Raw genomic sequence first — 20,017 nt, 5'->3', positions numbered from 1 at the left:
TTTCAGCTACAGAAACCATTCAACTATTACATTATTCAGCTATTTTAGGACATCAAGGCTATACATGTTGTTGTTTATATCTTTTTTTAAACCTTTTCTTTGAAATATTAAGCTTTTTCTGCATTTGTTTAGCTAAAAGCAGCTACCATTCAGCTAATAACACATTCAGCTTTTTCTGCATTTTCAGCTAAATTCAGCCATAAATGTTCACAGTTTACAGCATTCGCACGCATTTTCTGCAGGAAAATTTCTAGTTTTCACTTCCCTTTCCACTGGAAATAAAACAATCTCCCTCCCAGCCTTTTTCTCACAAGCCATCAAAATGAACCCGATCATTTTCCTCTGTGGTGAGTTTTCTTCAGTTCATTTGCATCATCTCAAATGTAAAAATGTTTTTAAAAGATTGTTATCAACTTTGATTTGTCTAATGCCTGATTTTTTCTCTCTTTCAGTTCTCTCGATGCTACCACAACTTGGGGGTATGTACCACATGTTCCTATCAGTGAATTCTTAATATGGGATACATTTCACATCACATAGTGTCAACATTTGCAAGCATACTGTCTGAATAGAACGTGTATACATAAATATACGTTTGAAATGTATTGTCAAGTTCATAAACATTTTTGAACAAATACAAGAATAACATGTTTTCTTTACATGGAAAACAATATATACTAAAACATTATTGAAAAAGTTAAGGTGAGTTATTGATTCACACCAGGCCTCACATCTCACGCCTTTTTATTATTATTTTCTTATCTTATCAATGCATTGTTTGAATTGACTATGAGCATTATCCTGTACAAACTATATCAACACTGAAAAGATGACATGTGAACTTTAGAACATGATATGAACAGTGCCAATCATAATAAAGACACTGCAGGTATATATATATATATATATATATTTATATATATATATGTTTTCATGACAGTTCTCATTAAAAATCCCATATGTGTTTGTCTCCATAGCTCCGTCTGAGGCCCCGTTCAGAGCTGTCGTGGAGATGGTGTCAGGGGACTCAAGGATCTTCTCCGGAGAGAGTGTCCGGCTGAAATGCAGTGTTCCTGATGTTCGATCCTCCTGGAGCCACCTGTGGTTCAGAGGATCTGAGCAGCTCCCACAGCGTGGCCAACACCTTATTTTGTGGAAAATGAAGGTTCAAGAGAGTGGGAAATATTACTGCAAGGGAGTGAGGGACTCACAAGTGGGAGATGTAATGACCCTCCAAAGTCTGCCATTGGAGATCAATGTGGATGGTAAGAACCTTGGTGTCATTTCATTAGAAATCCCTTGATTAACACATCATGCTCCTTCTTCCTCTTTTAAGCTATTTTATTTCCTACTTGTGCTGATGTTGTAAACTTTGAAAATTGTGAAACATTAAACTCTTGCAGTGCTCAACTTCTTTTAAAATGTTGTGTGTGTTTATTTTAAGAAAAGAAAACCCTTTTAAGACACATTTGCATTTAAGGGTCAACTTTAACCCGCTGCCATTAGCTTGTTTTATTGCTGTTAATATCAACACCAGATGATACTTGGATGTAACTTTATTTTTCTGCATTCTTCATTCAGGAGGGTGGGTTATCCTACAAGTCCCACCTGAGCCCAGCCTCGTCAGTGACACTTTAAAGGTAATGTGTCGCGCACGAGGCACACCCCCACTGCATGAAGTGATTTTGTACAAAGATGCTGTTGAAGTAATGAGACAAAATGGCCTCAACCCTTATTTCTACCTGACCAACTTGACCCACGAGGAACAAGGAGTGTATTCTTGTAGGGCTTCCTGGGACATAGACAGACGCACACACTCTGTTATCTCAGCTGATGCTTCAGTGCAGATCTTAGGTGAGTTTATACACTGGGTTACATATGCTGAGTTTGGTTGTGGTTGCAAATGTTTAAACTATTGTTCGACATTTTTGAAAATGCCCTTATTAGTTGTTAAACGATCATACAATGGGGAACAAACTCTTCTCCAGTTATTCTTTCAACCCATTTGAATGTGTCAGTAATGTATTTTTCTTCTCTCCTCTCTCAGATGTTCTGTCACTGCCAGTTTTGGAGATTGTTGCAGACAGTGACCTGATTCCAGCTAATAAAATGAAGCTTATCTGCCACCTCCAATACAACACTCGTGCTCCTGCACCTCCAATAAACTATTATTTCTACAAGAATGACATCCGACTGGGTATAGCAACCTCTGAGAACCATGATCTGGTTAGACGGACTCCTGGCCAGTACAGCTGCAAGGCCAAGGTGCCTGTGCTGGGCATCTCCAGGTGGAGTGAACTTAAAAGCTTTGAACAAGCGAAAGGTACTTAGATGTCAAAGCACCTGCTGTGTGTCCACAAATCTAAGTTTGAGAAGTAATCCTCTCCTTGAATTGTGAGCGAATTCTCATGTCTCTGATCCAATAGGACCAGGCATTATGCGGCATCCATATCTTCGTCCCAGAAACTCAAGGCCCTTTGCTCCCTCAATCTCCTCCCCACAAACCTCCCGGCCTCCAGCAGCTGAGCCAACAGAAGTCCAGCCCTCCCTTCACCAATCCACTCAAACTCCTACTTTTACTGAGCCTACTGAAGTGAGCAGCATCAAAACCTCAAGTCCAGCGCCGAAGCCTTCACAGCCAGCACCAAGCACTCTGCAATCTACAGTCCAGTCTCTCAGCCAAACTCCTGCTCTTGTCGATATATTTGAGGAATTGTCTGATGATACGTCTGCAGAATCAGATGTATCATGGTCTAGTGGTGGTTCTGCAGAATCTGATAATATTCCATAGGACTCTCCAGACGCTTCCCTATGGTGACTAGTAGTCATACATTGGCAGAATGAATGACCTAAATCAAATAAGTTACGTGCAACTGCCAGATGTTTAGCTGTCTCATACATTGTGCTGGCGGTGCATATTTTTTATACGATCAATAGTATAATATTGATTTTGTCAACTTCATGATCTCATCTGTTGAAACCTTTTTTGGATAAGTAGATTTCGTAATAAAAACTGTTGTCATGTTGGTATAAGCAAATAAAGCATTCCATAAATCATACAGTATGTACTACTGGATTTTATTATCAATAAACTCTTTTACAACCCTATTGTACAGCAATGCTGCTTACATATTACAAGTATTTGTATAAGAACATATATAGTAAACTTACAGTAATAATAATACAGCTCACAGTTATATTATCTTCATATTAAACAAATACATTGTTTATTTGTATGTCTTTTTTTTGCAATTTGATAAATAGTTTAGTTCACCAGTGAGAATTTAAATGGACAGGAAGCAGAGTATAGTTCGACAAAAACATCAGTACAAAGAGGAGGACAGGAAAAAATAAATGATGTGGAGGAAGAGGGGACATGGGGCCGTTTCGTTTCACTGAGGCCAGAAATGCGAGTAAACCATCATTAAACACTTTGACATAATAAATCATACATATTGTGTTCAGAAACTCAGATAAACATATATGCACACATGAATACATAATATTGGTGGCAAGAAACATTTGAATTAAAAAAATGTTTGACTCCTGCACTCTCTCTCTTTCTGCTGGCATATTTATCACAGCTTTTTTGTTTGACATGCATATTGATAAATGAAAATGTTATCATGTGGATTTGTTTTTTGTCTTTTACCATCAGATAGTTTGGTTGTATAGATGTTTAAGTGCTCTATTTGTGATAACCCTGATCCAGATTTCCATCCATGATGAATATTGGCACTTTCTCATTTATTTACCTTTGTCAGAGGCTGATCCATAGTATGTGATGTTTGCCTTTTAGCACTAAATAACCTTTTTAGATTCAAAACATGTAAGTAAATATTCCAGCAATAAACAAGACTTCGTTCTTTTTCTTTAGAGGGTAACAGCTTAAAACAAAAAATATAATATTGAGGTGAGTATAATAAACATTATATTGATATTGCCCGTCATTAAATGTTCATACTAGTGTGCAGTGCAGCTTTCCAGCAGTTCAAGAGTAATAATATAGTATAGCACCACTAGTATTTTTCTTTGAGGAATCAAGTTGGTCCCATAGATTCTAGAAGAAGATACTCTCAGGATCAGGGTGTGTCTGGGTACAGCAGGAATCCAGAGAAGATGCTGTCATCCTCACTGCTGGCATAAGCCCCATTCCAGTCTCTGAACGTCTCCATCCACACCTGATCCCCCCCCGCCAGCCGCAGCACCACCAGAGTGGACGCCTGGTCGATGTCTTGACCGTACAGAGAGTCCCGAGTCCTTACCCGCCGGGACCCGTTCACCACCAGTGTGGCTCGCAGGGGCTGATTGCGTACAGTAATGTGGAAAGAGAAGACGTAAACCCCGGCATGGACGCAGGTGAAGCTGTTGGAAGTGACATTAAAGTAGTTCTCTTCGTTGTAGAAGATTTTGTCGAAGCGGATCGGGAAGCCAGACGGAGGGAAGGACTTTCTTGGAGAGATACCTACACTGAAGGCTGAGCGTTTCGTGGGTACTGCTGATCCCTTTGTTCCTTTGATTCCACGAAAGCCCCGATCACCTCTCATCCCAGGCCAGCCTCTGTCCGCCTTTGGTCCAAGCGGCCCTCTTATGCCTTGGGGTCCCTGAGGGCCCGGAAACCCTGGTTCTCCTTGCGGTCCAACAGGTCCCTGTTCCCCTCGGATGCCTTCAGGACCTGAGACACCGTGCTTGCCATTCAGTCCTGGAATACCCATCCCTCCTGGGATGCCAGGAGAGCCGGTATCCCCTCGATCACCTTTCTGTCCTCTCTCCCCAAATGTGCCGCAGTCCCCCTTATCCCCCTTCTCTCCTTTAGGACCATTCTCAACAGTCAGTCCTGAAGGGCCAGCTGGGCCCTCAATTCCCAGTTCTCCTTTTTCACCAGCTGTCCCATTCTGTCCAGGTTCCCCTTTCACCCCACTTTCACCTTTGACACCTTGGAACCCTATTACACCTTTTTCACCTTTTGAGCCAATATCACCTGCAACACAGAGGAACTGTCAGAACAGTTGATATCTGGAGACAATATAACATAATTCAACAATCACCAGAACAAGGTTGCACCTTTTTGTCCTGGTTTTCCTGGGATTCCTGATGGCCCGACTATCCCACTGCTTCCTCTGTCACCTTTATCTCCTAAGAAATGGACACAATAAAGCTAAGACCTAAAAAAAAAAAGTCTAACAAGCAATATGAATATTCCTTTTAACTAGTGACGTTAGTGCACCTGTGAACATTAGCCCAGCGGCCCATTGTGTTATACTATATGATAACATTATGGTTGCTTTCTGCATTCTTGAAATATATGATGACATGTTTGTAAAGTTCATGTAATTAGACAAGAGGTTTTCAAACGTGACATGGGGCTACTCAGTGTCAGACTTTTAAACATGATTAAACATCAATAAATGCCTAAGAAGCCAAATTATACTCACCCCTGTCTCCTCTTACCCCGATAGGACCACTCATTCCCGGGGGTCCAGGTAAACCAGCTGGTCCGGTAAAACCCTTGTCACCTGGTGGCCCTATATAAACAAACATAGTCAAAGTCCGAAATGCTGAAAGCTAAACATACAAACAAATGAACTGAATAAATCAAAACAAATATTCTTTATTGCACCTTAACATCGAGTGTCTTACCTGGTAGGCCTATGCCTCCCTTTGGCCCCCTGGGGCCTCTCTCAGGTGGACAGCATTCACAGAAGTTGAAGTAGCACTCGTTGTAATCTAGAGTGTAATTCTCAGGGCCAGCACCAGGGGGCTCGGTGCTCTCTGTGAGGTACTGTGGATGGACATGATTTTGGTAGGTGGTCCTTTCTGTGGTGGGCACCACAGGCTTTGCACTCAGCACTACTTTGAGAGTCTTGGGCACGCTGGTGGTCACAGGGCTGTGCACAGTAATCTGAGGGATGGGTTTCTTGGTGTACTGATACTTTGGCTTCTGTGTAGTTTTCGCTTCAGTGCAGCCCACCACAGTGAGTGTAACCACAACTAGAGCCACAAGGCTCGACTGACAGGAGATGATCCTCATGGTTGACGGGGATCTGAGAACAGATGAGTTTATAGTCTACATTACTCTTACCTTCTGTTCGTCTGCACCCATTTAATTGTTCATCCACGATCAGTTTCAAAGACAAGAGGATACAAAAATAGCACATGCTGACGAGCAGTTTAATAGTGCAAAACTCCTAGCACAATTATCTTCTCATCTACTATAATTGATTTTCAATATTGTTAATGCAATTAAACTTAATTTCCTCTGTTTCTTTATGCCAATTTCAGGATGTGTTCCAGTGATGTGTCATTTCGACTCAACAAGTCTGTAGTTTAACCCTTCAAAGCTGAAGTATGTGTGTTTATTTATTTAAAATTGCAATAGTAACATGCATTGTTATCAAATTCAGCATGCTCCTCAACTTGAATAGGCAATTCTTTACACATAAATCAATCATTTTAAGGTAAACCCATACTGCTGATATTGAAAATGTATAAGACTCACCCAGTCATGCATAAGTGGTATGGTCATTTATCCTCTTTAGCGGTGGCTTGGAGGCAGTAGCAGGAGCTCCAGGTCCCTCTGATATCTCTGCCAGGCTTGGGCGAAAGAACATCCCTACCAATGAGGGTGTTTGCTGGGAGCATAAGGGGAGGTCTGAAATCCACCTACAGCGGGCTGGAGCGGACCCAAGAAGAACCACAGTGCTGTGGCCCATTCTCTGTACCCCTGTTGTGTAGAAAGGTGCTTTTGTGACACGGGATACAGCGCCCGCCAGGAGCACTCCCTCGCTGCAAGCTAGGCGCGGAGCAAAGGCCGTGGGGCAATGGGTCACCCGATATGAGAGGCATTCCTCCAACACCCAACCTACTACCCAGGCTCTTATGGCGGGACAAAGCCAAGCAAAGAGGGTTCTGTGACAGAGGTCAGGGCAGTACAACAACCTTTTTTCAAAAATAGATTTGGACAGTATTGTGCAGGAAAGTGCATGCAAACCATTTTTTAAAGATATTTTATGTGGATGGTGCACGTTGGCGTTTGAGAGGAAAGATATACAAAAGATGCGGCAAAACATTAAAATGATTAACTACTCAGTATTTACAATCTACTGGCACTTGGTAAACATCCAAGAGAAAGCTTTAGCCTTAAGAGCAGCTGATAATCTCTTCATTCAACAGCTGCTAAACCTGAGCTGGTTGTCAAAGAAACCAGCTTATCTACTTTAAATCAGTGCCGATGCAATGCTTGCCTGATCACTGTTACCGACTTTTTGCACATGAGCCCCTACGAATGCTGGCAGTTACATTTGCTAACTATGATTCATACTGTGTCTCTGGACAATGATTCATTCTTAAGGAGTAACAAGATAGCATCAGGTTTTTGTAGAAAAGTCATTTTCTGGTAGCTTTCTGGTCGAAACTCCTGACTGGCCAGTGAATGAATGTTTGAGCGGTGGACATGCCCCAGTTGTCAAAGACTTCACGTCCTTAGAGGGATCCATGTCCAGCTATGAGTGAGCAGGAAGAAGGGAAATGAAATTTTGGAAACAGAGAGGGGTGATGGTGGATGAGGGCTACTAAATAAGAGAAGATGGTGTTTATTTAAACCATTTTGTATCTCTCACATAATACTTTTACCTCCTCACCTCCATTTACATGCTCCTCTTCTCCCTCCTTCCCAGCAGCTCAGGTGAAGTGTCCCTGACTTACCCCTCCACAAAAAAAACAACAGATGGAGTGTAAGATATGCAGCTGAGTCCTGGGAGAGGGGTTCCTCTGGGGTTCTCCATGCCTGACCTCGACCCCGTCGTTTCTCAGCTCCATTCACGCCACACACAACAGCAACGGTCAGTTTACAGAGCCCAGCTGGTCACAGAGGACCCAGACGCCGCTCACCTGTCCGTTCATTTAACACTGTACTCTGCCCTCGGCCTCCATCAGCGCACACTATACAGCGTGGGGGAGCAGTAAGAGTTAACTTACTCTGAGATGCAGCCGAGCAGAGAGAGGACCTAAGATGACTTGGATGGATGGAGGAGTATTGCCTTACATTAACCCTATTCAACTGAAGGAGACCTTGAAACTGCAGTGAATATGTGAGAGTGAGAACATAAGAGAGACTTGTTTAGTAACCAACACAGCAACCCGTCAATCTCATTATCATTATTCCAGTAGGCAGTTTTTGTGATTTACTCTGGGATCTTATCAAAGAAAATCTAGATCCTGCAGAATTAGCGACTAATGACATTGGCAGGAGATTTGCTGGCAGTGAAGACTCGTCTCATGTAGTCAGGCAGAGAACAAAAACACTTTCTCTTGGCACACTTTCCCTGAAAAATCCTCAATGTTGGTTGAGGAAAAAAGAGCAAGAGCTGTATTAGGGAGTCAAACAAACTCATATCAATGTTGGATATTAAAATGTAAAATAGATCCATCGTTTTTTATTTGAATATCATTTGCACAATATGTTTTGGAATCAAAACATATTGTGTTTCTCTGTAACTCATTGTTAATTTAGTTCCACATTCCATTACTTAAACAGTTTAGATTAGATTATATTAGATCAAATTAAACTTTAATCTTGTAATTCAATGTGGATTGAGTTCCACCTAACTTTACAGTACTTGGACATTTGCTGTTTTAACAAAACTGTGTCTGCGTCTTTTTCCTCAGATTCAACAAGTCCAGATCCGAGTGTCCTCATTCTTTAACACAGGGTTTACTTAGGGATCATCAATAAATTACCTTTTGAAGACAAATATACAAATGATGTTATTTCAATACCCCGAACTAACTTGCCTCAATTAGCAAAGAACAAGCGAAACATGTCAAACGTGTCTTACCTGGCACACTTTTTTGAATACTAATATGTCATGATTTGATTTTACAACAATACAATTCAAGAAAAGTTTCAATAGCTTCTATGTCATGTGACCCAGTGACTCCAAATCTAAATTCAGCATTGCATTATCATATTGAACTAGGAGCACACACTTTTTAGGAATTAAGTGTTTTTACTATTGTATGTGAATATTGTTATGAAAAACGTTAATTATGAATAATTAAGTGATCCCTGTACTTGATTCAGAGGTTTGTGATGATGATTTTCTTCACTTAGGTACTACATTCGGTAAAAGATTATTTACTTGTCCACTTGGTGGCAGACTTGTCTAAAATGTAAACAAAAAGATCCTGCATGTTTCAGCTCAAACCTTTACAATTCACATTATCCAGAGGGTTAAGATGTTTCTCTAACACACATTTTTTGGGAGCAGATATTTATAAAGCTACACTGCTCTTTACCAACTTGTAATGAGGACCAAACCCAGCACAACATACCCAGTGTCCATGTCAGGTTTTTGCTCCAGCTGTTGATCAATGCCTGGTTTGGCTCAGATATTTATCTGGACAACCACTCCCAGTTTCATATTGATTCATTCATAATTAAGATATACTGTGGCGCTGGGAGCTGTGTCATGAGGTGAATAATTGCTCTATCTTTGATCAACAAAGAATGGCCATAATTGCGCATTCACTTTAAATGTCACAGGACAAACTATGTCTGATTGCACAGAGAACAGTCTAGAAATAATCTGGTGCTGACATGCAGCAGAACAATTCAACAACATAAATGATCCTCAAACCATAATGTGATCCTGAATACATTCACAATCCAAGGTACAACTTGGACCATTGTGTCCAATCTATATGCCAATTGTTTGCCCAGTGATTTTCCAACAATGCGCTGAGAGCCTCTGTGTTTCAATTGAAAAAGAAGAAATCCATCATTAAGGAAGAAAAATATAAAATGTGTTTTATTTGCAAATAGAGTATTCTTGAAATAAAGTTGATGGGAAAATGTATTTATGTATTCATAAAAATGTCCACGTACAAGACTTATTAAATTACCTTTTCTTAAAAGGGAAATATGGTTAAAAGAGTGTATGACGAAGTCAGGTCCACAACAGAAACACAGAGACACACACACCCAACAGTGCAAACAATGCTCACTCAAACAAAGCCCTTAAATAACATTATATCATATTTTAATGGCAGGGTCTTTTTTTGTCCTGTTTCTTTTTATTGGAGTTTTTATGTTACAGATATTCCCACTAGTGACTTGAAAACAACCAAATCATTGCAACATGTGTTTTCACAATGAATCACACCTTTGCGTCATACAGCCACTGTATGGCGCATGCTGTAGCAGATAATTAAGTTATAAATAAATACAAGGTGCCGACAAGCCCGCCTTAACCTGCCATCAGGCCCTGGGGCTGGTTTTGTAGGCCCCCTATTTAAACAACAAATCAAAGTCATTTATAGCCTCGGCAGGCTCTGTGATCACACACACACACACACACACACACACACACCATCACTAATTGAGCACCATGAACAGCAACATATGGCCTCAATGCCAGGTATCAGTAGATGAGAATGATCATTATCTCCGGTGGATTAACACAAACCTAGTTATGTAAAACGATGCACATTTAAACCTGCAGGCTACTGGGAATCAATGAATAGTGCAACACATCCTCACTCCCAGGTCGGCCTATGTTGACGTTATGTCAAGTCCCCTGCCGGCTTTTTCCAACGCAAGGGGGGGGGCCTTAGCGTCCATTTTCAACGCAAGGGGGGGGGGGCCTTAGCGTCCATTTTCAACGCAAGGGGGGGGGGGCCTTAGCGTCCATTTTCAGCTTTCCGGGATGTCCATGTGCTTCTATGGACGCTCATGGAAGCACGGCATTCATTTGTGTCGACTGCCCTTAAAGGCAATGTGAGCGTCCATTCTCATTGGATAGCGGAGAATTGTACACCCGGAAGTAAATATTCCCCTTACTGACGATTGATTTTACAGTGATATCTGCACTACTCATCGACTAAAAAACACCAGATTATCCTTGTTAATTACACAACATTGATTGGTTTAAATTGTGTGCAATGCTTTTGTATTTTTCCCCTTCGATTCGGAGAAACAAATCTTTTTTCGGAGTAAATGATGGCAGAAGACACTACACTACCCAGAATCCCCAGCTATCATTTCTCCCTGCAGAAAAAGAAAACATGGCCGAACTTCGTTTTATTCTGGGTGTAAAATGCCTATTTTAAAGTTAGTTTGGCTATTAAAATGCGTTTTGATGTCATTTGATGCGAGAAATATGAGTTGTTATTTCAGATTATGTGTGCAGTGGATGTACATGATCTTTAGTTTGCTAGTTATTACGAAGATTACTTCAGGAAATTGCGTCCAACGTTTTCATTGTTACCAAGGTGGTTGCTAGGGACGCTGCTATCGATATTATTTCTGTTATGTTGTGTAACTGTTTAATGGTGTTATCTTTATTGCTACCCCCTTCCCCGTCAATGTATAGTGTTGGTCCACAGCGCAAACATATTAGTTAACAAAATCCGCATCTAAAGATACGTTATTTCCCCCTGTGCAATTCCAGTCTCACATCTCACAGCACATCGTCATTAACAAATACCGGAAACAGACCGAAAACGTTTAAAGAAAATAAAATAATACCTTATTCCGAGTGTGCTTGCTTTTCTCTTTGAAAGTCATCACATAACGGCATTGTAATACACGGTTCGGCTGCATTAAATATTACATATCTGCCGTAGTTCTGTATTTATAGAGCCCTGATGAGAAGACAAACATGAGGAACTGAAAACGTGACGTGGATCATAAATATATCAGCCATTAAACAACATCTTACATTTCTTTTCACACAATACGTCTCTTTGCCGTATCAACACTAATTCGGCTCACTTTTATATTTGATCCAATTGGTAGATAGGCTGTATTTACACCATAAAGGTGCACAGATGATATAAAGAGACACCTGGTGGTTAAAGCATGTTATTGAATTTCATTATTTTTATTATTAGATATTAATAGGATCCCTATAAAGTATATTCATTACTCGTTATTCTCTACTAATAGTTCATTAAAGACTGTATATAATGACTATTTTGCACATCCCGTTCAAGATTTCAAGATTTTCTAAGGTTTATTGACAGATCATATAGGCCTACACAACTATGGTGTAGTTCTGCACTGAATGAAAAACTTGGGTCGCAGGTTCCTCAATAGTGCATTACAAGACATCTATCAATATTTGTGCATACCTCCAGCAATGTTAACTATGTTGAAGCACTTATTTTAACTGATATTATACATAATGTATTATGCTCTTATAAGATGTATGCAGATATTTCATCTCCGGCCTTGTCAGGTATTGAACAATCAATAAATAAAGAACACAGAATTGTTAAATATAAAACACAGAATTTGTGTGATTATACTAAATGATTTTCAAATAAACACCACTGCAGATTTAACTGTTACACATGCTGATGTAACGCAAATGTTCCAACTTGGGATCAATAAAGTATATCTTATCTTAAGCTGATCGATGGCTACTGCCATATTTGCAAAATGTGCCTCTGAACCTTGACAAGTGCATGTTTCAGGCTTATCAATTAATGTAATGTAATGTAATGTTATCAATTAACAACAGGAGGGGTCACGAACATAAGTCCAGCTGTTAAATAAAGCTCTTCTGACCTTAGCTGGCGTGTGGGTATATATATTAATACTGCCCATTATGGGCACCAGCAATTTTCACCCATTTATTAATTATATGTTTTAAATGTGAGTGTTTCCTGTCCCCTAAACCTCCAGGGATGTACACAGTTTAATACTGGCAACTTCTTATTATGGGAAATACGAAAACGTCTTTTAAAACTACAACTCCCAGTAGAGACGTGCCATAGAGAACATGTTGCGAAACAGAATAGCCAGCATGTGTAGTTCTGGGGACGGGGTGGGGGAGGGGGGACGACGCGGTGGACCCGTTCAAATCCAGTTTTGAACAGTCTGCCGTGGTTCCATCCCATTTCAAGTGCTGTTCGAGGCTCGGTAACCCTCGGAGCACACTCTCCAATCACAGAGCTTGAGGACTATCACGGGGTTTGTCAAACAGAGCACATGGTGTAGTCCAAACGATAGCTGGGGATTCTGGGTAGTGTAGTGTCTTCATTGCCTTTAAGGGCAGTTGACACAAACGAATGCCGTGCTTCCATGAGCGTCCATAGAAGCACATGGACATCCCGGAAAGCTGAAAATGGAGCTAAGGGCCCCCCCCCTCGCGTTGAAAATGGACGCTAAGTCCCCCCCCTTGCGTTGGAAAAAACCGGCAGGGGACTTGACATAACGTCAACATAGGCCGACCTGGGAGTGAGGATGTGTTGAATAGTGCAGCATTGCCTTACCTCTTTAGCAGTGCTTCCGAAAAAGCCTTTATGATGTTCTTAAAATCCATCTCACGAAGAATGTCATGCTCAATTGACATCAGTGTTAGGTTTCCTTTTCCGAGCGCCACTCTCAAACTTTTTCTTCTCCGAAATTTTCTCCTAAACAACCTTCATCTGTCACTCAATCACTCGCAATTTGAATAAGTCACATGTGAAACATGATCTCATTCTGATTGGCTGTTAAGTGGTGCCCACTGACTGTTACGGAGTCATCATTTTTGAGAAAAATCTCTGGAATCCATCGATCTGATTGATTAGCGGAGCAAATGATCAAAATAGTATGGAGGGAAGATATTTTTGTTTGGATTACTGGTCTGGGGGAAGCTCGCAAGTGTGTGTGTGTATATACGTGTGTGTGTTTGTGTATTTTTGCGTTTGTGTGTATTGTGTTTGTTTCCCGGGGAAAACACTCACGAGAAACACCGGTATGCCTGCTGTGACGTCAAGTTACTCCGTTCTCCGCTTCTAATTATGCCGTTAAGCTTCAACGCTGTATTTATCATCTGAATTTGCCGAAACAAGTTTAATATTCTGAAAGCCAAGACATTGTTTATTTTAAATCAGATGAAAACAAACTGTAACGGACCCTGCCGTGTTATCTATGATTACTATACGCCTTACATTCATAATTTCAGCGGAGGGAGGGGAACAGCAGAACAGCAGAGTGGCGAGGGAGAGCTGTCTTCTTCCCTTTACAAGCTTCAAAAATGTATTTACCGTGTGATTTTGGAAATAAAAGTTCCATATTCTGAAAGCCAAGACTTTGTTTATTTAAAATAAAAAAATAAAACACCCGAAATAAAAAGAAAAAGATTTTTTTTTTTTTTTTTTTATTGGCTCATGATAGGCCCCCGATCTCCGTAGGCCCCTGGGCTTCAGCCCAGGTCAGCCCGTGCATTAAGGCGGCCCTGGGCGCCGACTATTTTTGTACTGCTGTTGTCATTATGATGTGTTTTACTATAAACCAACACACTCTCACTCCCTAAGCGTCCAATAACGACGTTTGGTCAGTGTCCGTGGCGTCCAATTGTGACGCTCCTAGGCTCCTTCAGCGTCATAAAGGGACGCAAATAGCTTTCAACTGATTGCAATGTATTCCCATCTGCGTCGGGATTTGACGCTCATGGAAGCACGGCATTCGTTTATGTCGGTTGCCCTTAAAGGTAATGTGAGCGTCCATTCCCAGGAGTAAAGGATGGCAGAAGACACTACACTACCCAGAATCCCCAGCTATCGTTTGGACTACACCATGTGCTCTGTTTGACAAACCCCGTGATAGTCCTCAAGCTCTGTGATTGGAGAGTGTGCTCCGAGGGTTAAGCCAGCCTCGAACAGCACTTGAAATGGGATGGAACCACGGCAGACTGTCCAAAACTGGATTTGAACGGGTCCACCGCGTCCCCCCTCCCCCACCCCGTCCCCAGAACTACAGAACTACACATGCTGGCTATTCTGTTTCGCAACATGTTCTCTATGGCACGTCTCTACTGGGAGTTGTAGTTTTAAAAGACGTTTTCGTATTTCCCATAATAAGAAGTTGCCAGTATTAAACTGTGTACATCCCTGGAGGTTTAGGGGACAGGAAACACTCACATTTAAAACATATAATTAATAAATGGGTGAAAATTGCTTGTGCCCATAATGGGCAGTATTAATATATATATCCACATGCCAGCTAAGGTCAGAAGAGCTTTATTTAACAGCTGGTCTTATGTGTGTGACCCCTGTGATAACATTACATTACATTAATTGATAAGCCTGAAACATGCACTTGTCAAGGTTCAGAGGCACATTTTGCAAATATGGCAGTAGCCATCGATCAGCTTAAGATAAGATATACTTTATTGATCCCAAGTTGGAACATTTGCGTTACATCAGCATGTGTAACAGTTAAATATGCAGTTGTGTTTATTTGAAAATCATTTAGTATAATCACACAAATTCTGTGTTTTATATTCAACAATTCTGTGTTCTTTATTTATTGATTGTTCAATACCTGACAAGGCCGGAGATGAAATATCTACATACATCTTATAAGAGTCTAATACATATGTATAATATCAGTTAAAATAAGGTCTTCAACATAGTTAACATTGCTGGAGGTATGCACACATATTGATAGATGTCTTGTAATGCACTATTGAGGAACCTGCAACCCAAGTTTTTCATTCAGTGCAGAACTACACCACAGTTGTGTAGGCCTATATGATATGTCAATAAACCTTAGAAAATCATGAAATCTTGAAAGGGATGTGCAAAATAGTCATTACATACAGTCTTTACTGAACTATTAGTAGAGAATAACGAGTAATGGATATACTTTATAGGGATCGTATTAATATCTAATAATAAAAATAATTAAATTCAATAACATGCTTTAACCACCAGGTGTCCCTTTATATCAGGTGTGCACCTTTATGGTGTAAATACAGCCTATCTACCAATTGGATCAAATATAAAAGTGAGCCGAATTAGTGTTGATACTGCAAGGAGACGTATTGTGTGAAAATAAATGTAAGATGTTGTTTAATGGCTGATATATTTATGATCCACGTCACGTTTCCAGTTCCTCATGTTTGTCTTCTCATCAGGGCTCTATAAATACAGAACTACGGCAGATATGTAATATGTAATGCAGCCGAACCGTGTATTACAATGTCGTTATGTGATGACTTTCAAATAGAAAAGCAAGCACACTCGGAATAAAGTATTATTATTATTTTTTTTAAATGTTTTCGGTCTGTTAATGACGATGTGCTGTGAGATGTGAGACTGGAATTGCACAGGGGGGAAATAACGTAGGCTATCTTTAGATGCGGATTTTGTTAAACTAATATGTTTAGGCTGTGGACCAACACTATACATTGACGGGAAAGGGGGTAGCAATAAAGATAACACCATTAAACAGTTACACAACATAACAGAAATAATATCGATAGCAGCGTCCCTAGCAACCACCTTGGTAACAATGAAAACGTCGCGATTTCCTGAAGTAATCTTCGTAATAACTAGCAAACTAAAGATCATGTACATCCACTGCACACATAATCTGAAATAACAACTCATATTTCTCGCATCAAATGACATCAAAACGCATTTTAATGGCCAAACTAACTTTAAAATAGGCATTTTCTACCAAGAATAAAACGAATTTCGGCCATGTTTTCTTTTTCTGCAGGGAGAAATTTGAAGATCATGTGACATAGACGCTGGGGATTCTGGGTAGTGTAGTGTCTTCTGCCATCCTTTACTCAGAAAAAATATTTGTTTCTCCGAATCGAAGCTATAGGCCCTGGCTGCGGAACGCGGAATGGGGCGGGGTCGGATGTGGGCGGGGCTGGACGTCCGATGGGCGGGGTGTATGGATACAATAAGTACAGACACAAATCTGCACTGACTAAATATAATTAATCTGCACTCGACTAAATATAATTTAAAAACTAAATATACAAACTTCATACTAATTAAATGCATGAATGTATTTAAATATGTGGTATAAAAAGTCATATATTCTATATTAGTGTATTTAAGTTCATTATTTAATATTTGTTTTAGATGATAGTGTATTTAAGTATATTATTTAATATTTGTTTTAATTGATTATTCATTTAGTCAGTTCTGTGCATACTCATATCTAGTCCATATATTTCAAATGATACATTGCACTGCATTTAATAGAATGATAGAAAAAGCATTTATTATTTACAACATTTATCATATAACAGAACAATCATTAAGATAACAGAACCAAAAAAGTAAATACAGTAAATATAAAAACCAAACCAAGTATACAAACAAAAAATCTATACAACAGTGAAAGGCTTTGCTGATGCAAACATTCAACCACGCTCTTCAAAACAGGCATGAACCTTAAGGTTTTCTTTATCAATGCTCAAAAAACATTAAATAGTCCGACTCAAATTTGAACCTGAACATAAATGCTGTGCTGCCTGGGGATGCTTCAAGCGCTCAGAGAAAGGAGTATGAATGTAAGGTTTCCCCACTGACATAGAGAGGAGGAAAGAATGGCTGGCTCAAGTCAGCAGGAGCAATGTAACTATCACAAAAGACAACAACAGCAACAACATATGTGAGGTAATCATATTTTTCACAAAACGAAGACCACACCATTGGGAAGCTTAACGTCTGTTTAATAAAAATAAGGAACAGGGAGAGGCTTGCAAAGCTCTGGGAGTTGAGACTCAGGTGCGGGGTGAGGGTCTCATTGCAGGTCTTTAGGCTCCATTGAATCCCCCTGGGGTTCTTGTGCTGAAAGAGGGAGACAGGAGAAAGGGTTAGATACATCTAGCAACCAGAGGATGGGAAATTGCCGACCTATTTTAAAACGTACCTTGTGTTTTCACTCTCACTTAAGTCCCTCTCCCTTTGCCATCAATCCAACATCAGCCCCTCTGTTGTTTCCCCGACTCAGACTGCAAGGAATCTGGGTGTTATCCTAGATAACAACCTGTCGTTTACTGCAAACATCGCTGCTACAACCCGCTGCTGCAGATACACACTTTTCAACATCAGGAAGATACGCCCACAGCTGACCCAGAAATCGACGCAGGTTCTGGTCTAGGCTCTCGTCACCTCACGCCTAGACTACTGCAACTCCCTCCTGGCTGGTCTACCTGCATGTGCCATCCGACCTCTGCAGCTCATCCAGAATGCAGCGGCTCGTCTGGTCTTCAACCTTCCTACATTTTCCCACACCACGCCGCTCCTCCGCTCCCTCCACTGGCTTCCGGTAACTGCTAGAATCCACTTCAAGACACTGGTACTTGCGTACCATGCTGCGAATGGATCTGGCCCTTCCTACATCCAGGACATGGTTAAACCGTACACCCCAGCACGTGCACTACGCTCTGCATCAACCAAACGACTCGCTGCACCCTCGCTGCGAGGGGGACCCAAGTTCCCATCAGCAAAAACACGTGGGTTTGCTATCCTGGCTCCAAAATGGTGGAATGAGCTCCCCATTGAAATCAGGACCGCAGAAAGCTTACACACCTTCCGGCGCAGACTGAAAACTCATCTCTTTCGACTCCACTTCGAGCGATAGAATGACTAACAAAGAACTGCTAACAGAGCACTTATATACTAATAAAGGACTGGCTTAGCCAGTTGAGCAGCACTTGAAACGATTGGCTCTTTGAAACCTGATGTTCTTATATGATTCTGTTTTCCTCAAGGTTGTGTCTTCCTGGTCGAATGTACTTATTGTAAGTCGCTTTGGATAAAAGCGTCAGCTAAATGCAATGTAATGTAATGTAATGTAATAAAAAGTAAGTTATAAAAGAAGAGTCTGTGTTGTAGAATAAAAAAACACAAGTACCCATCTCATTAATTGTTAATCATTAAATACTAATTAAATACTAATAATTAAATACACAAATATGATCACAAAAATTATTTTAGCTGTGTTTGTGTAAGCCAAAACTGAGGACTGTTTTACTATTTGAACACATTTCTCTCTCACTCTGTTAGTTGCTAAGAGTCTGTCCCAGTTTTATTTGGAAAATGGTCACAGGCTACATGTAAAGACAACAGAAACATAACACACCGCTCTGAGTGTTGTGAGAGCAATTGAGTCAGCAGATAGCTTTGTTTACACCTTGTCATACGGAGATAACCTCTGGCCTCTTCCTTCATGAGATACAAATGAACATGAAGAGTGTAAACAGAACTATGTTCTTGATAGGACAGTTCTTCAAAGTCACTGAGGCCGAAATGCACTGGATGTCATTGGAAAATGCAGGACTTTGATTTGTTTAAAGGAATAAAAGGCAGGGACATGAGAAAGGACAAGAAATAAAATTAGGAGAGGAAAACAAGAGGAATACAAAAAATGAAAGGAAGAGAGGAAAGGACAGAAAACAGGAAGATGGGCATGGGAGTGGAAAGAGATTAAAGACAGAAGGAGGGAACATCATTTAAGTAGAGCAAATGAAGGGAGAAGAGAAGAGAGGCACAACAAGATAAAGAACGTATCATCCCATTGATGTCATTGTATCTGTGGTCAGACTAGGCTTGAGGTAAACAGAGCTTTGTGGGCAGGTTGCCTATGTCTGCAGCAGAGACAGCAAAGCCTCTGGGTATTCGGTCCTGCACTGTGTTGGGAGAACTAGTTTGGTGGATTTTGTATAAATCACTTCATGTGGCACAGTCAATTGTGTCGGGATTGTGCCACAAGCCTTTGTTCCGCTTCTTCTTGTATTTCAAAGTAACTGTTGTGTTTGACTAAAGGCATAACAGACTTAATATGTTTGCATTAATATATACCTTGTGTATACAATATGTACATAACACTTGCACTCCCACTTGCACATGCTATCATGTATATTATGGAATTATCTTCACTGTTATCTGTATATATGTAAATCCGGCTACTGTTTGTTTTACTTTCTATTATTGTTGTTGTTTTTATGCATTCTAGTACCTATCTCATCTTAACCTCTGACTACATCTGCACTGCTCTTCACCTTCACCCATATTTTTTAAGTATGGATTCATATTGTTATTGTATTTCCCTTTTATATATTTGTATATCTTCTAAACATTATTTATATATCACCTTTAAGAACAGTTTTGTTATATTTCTATATTTGCTCTTATTTAAAAATGAATGTATCTTGCTGTACAGTAGATGTATACACCATTATAATCAAATGTCATTCTTCTTCATACTTGGCAA

General features: G+C 40.3%; 2 protein-coding genes and 1 long non-coding RNA gene across 3 annotated transcripts; 1 reads left to right on the top strand and 2 right to left on the bottom strand.

Moving 5' to 3' along the window:
• Positions 1-299: 299 nt before the first annotated feature.
• LOC117457539 (high affinity immunoglobulin gamma Fc receptor I-like) lies at positions 300-3,059 on the top strand. Its single transcript, XM_034097683.2, has 6 exons — positions 300-347; positions 453-479; positions 978-1,265; positions 1,582-1,854; positions 2,048-2,323; positions 2,427-3,059. Exons 1-6 carry the CDS (start codon positions 323-325, stop codon positions 2,789-2,791), a joined length of 1,254 nt encoding a protein of 417 aa, XP_033953574.1. The 5' UTR covers positions 300-322; the 3' UTR covers positions 2,792-3,059.
• Positions 3,060-3,150: 91 nt separating this feature from the next.
• On the bottom strand, positions 3,151-6,589 carry otol1b (otolin 1b). Its single transcript, XM_034097682.2, has 5 exons — positions 6,500-6,589; positions 5,641-6,044; positions 5,436-5,525; positions 5,065-5,136; positions 3,151-4,981 (listed from the first exon to the last, which is right to left on the bottom strand). The coding sequence occupies exons 1-5, from the start codon at positions 6,505-6,507 to the stop codon at positions 4,083-4,085; spliced, it is 1,473 nt and encodes a 490-aa protein (XP_033953573.1). The 5' UTR covers positions 6,508-6,589; the 3' UTR covers positions 3,151-4,082.
• Positions 6,590-17,454: 10,865 nt separating this feature from the next.
• LOC139435020 (uncharacterized) lies at positions 17,455-17,728 on the bottom strand. Its single transcript, XR_011644301.1, has 2 exons — positions 17,672-17,728; positions 17,455-17,589 (listed from the first exon to the last, which is right to left on the bottom strand). It is a non-coding gene; the product is annotated as an uncharacterized lncRNA (long non-coding RNA).
• Positions 17,729-20,017: the final 2,289 nt, after the last annotated feature.

The sequence above is a fragment of the Pseudochaenichthys georgianus genome, chromosome 13, assembly GCF_902827115.2.
Source record: "Pseudochaenichthys georgianus chromosome 13, fPseGeo1.2, whole genome shotgun sequence".
Taxonomy (NCBI): Eukaryota; Metazoa; Chordata; class Actinopteri; order Perciformes; family Channichthyidae; genus Pseudochaenichthys; species Pseudochaenichthys georgianus.
This window is presented reverse-complemented; position numbering and strand designations above follow the sequence as displayed.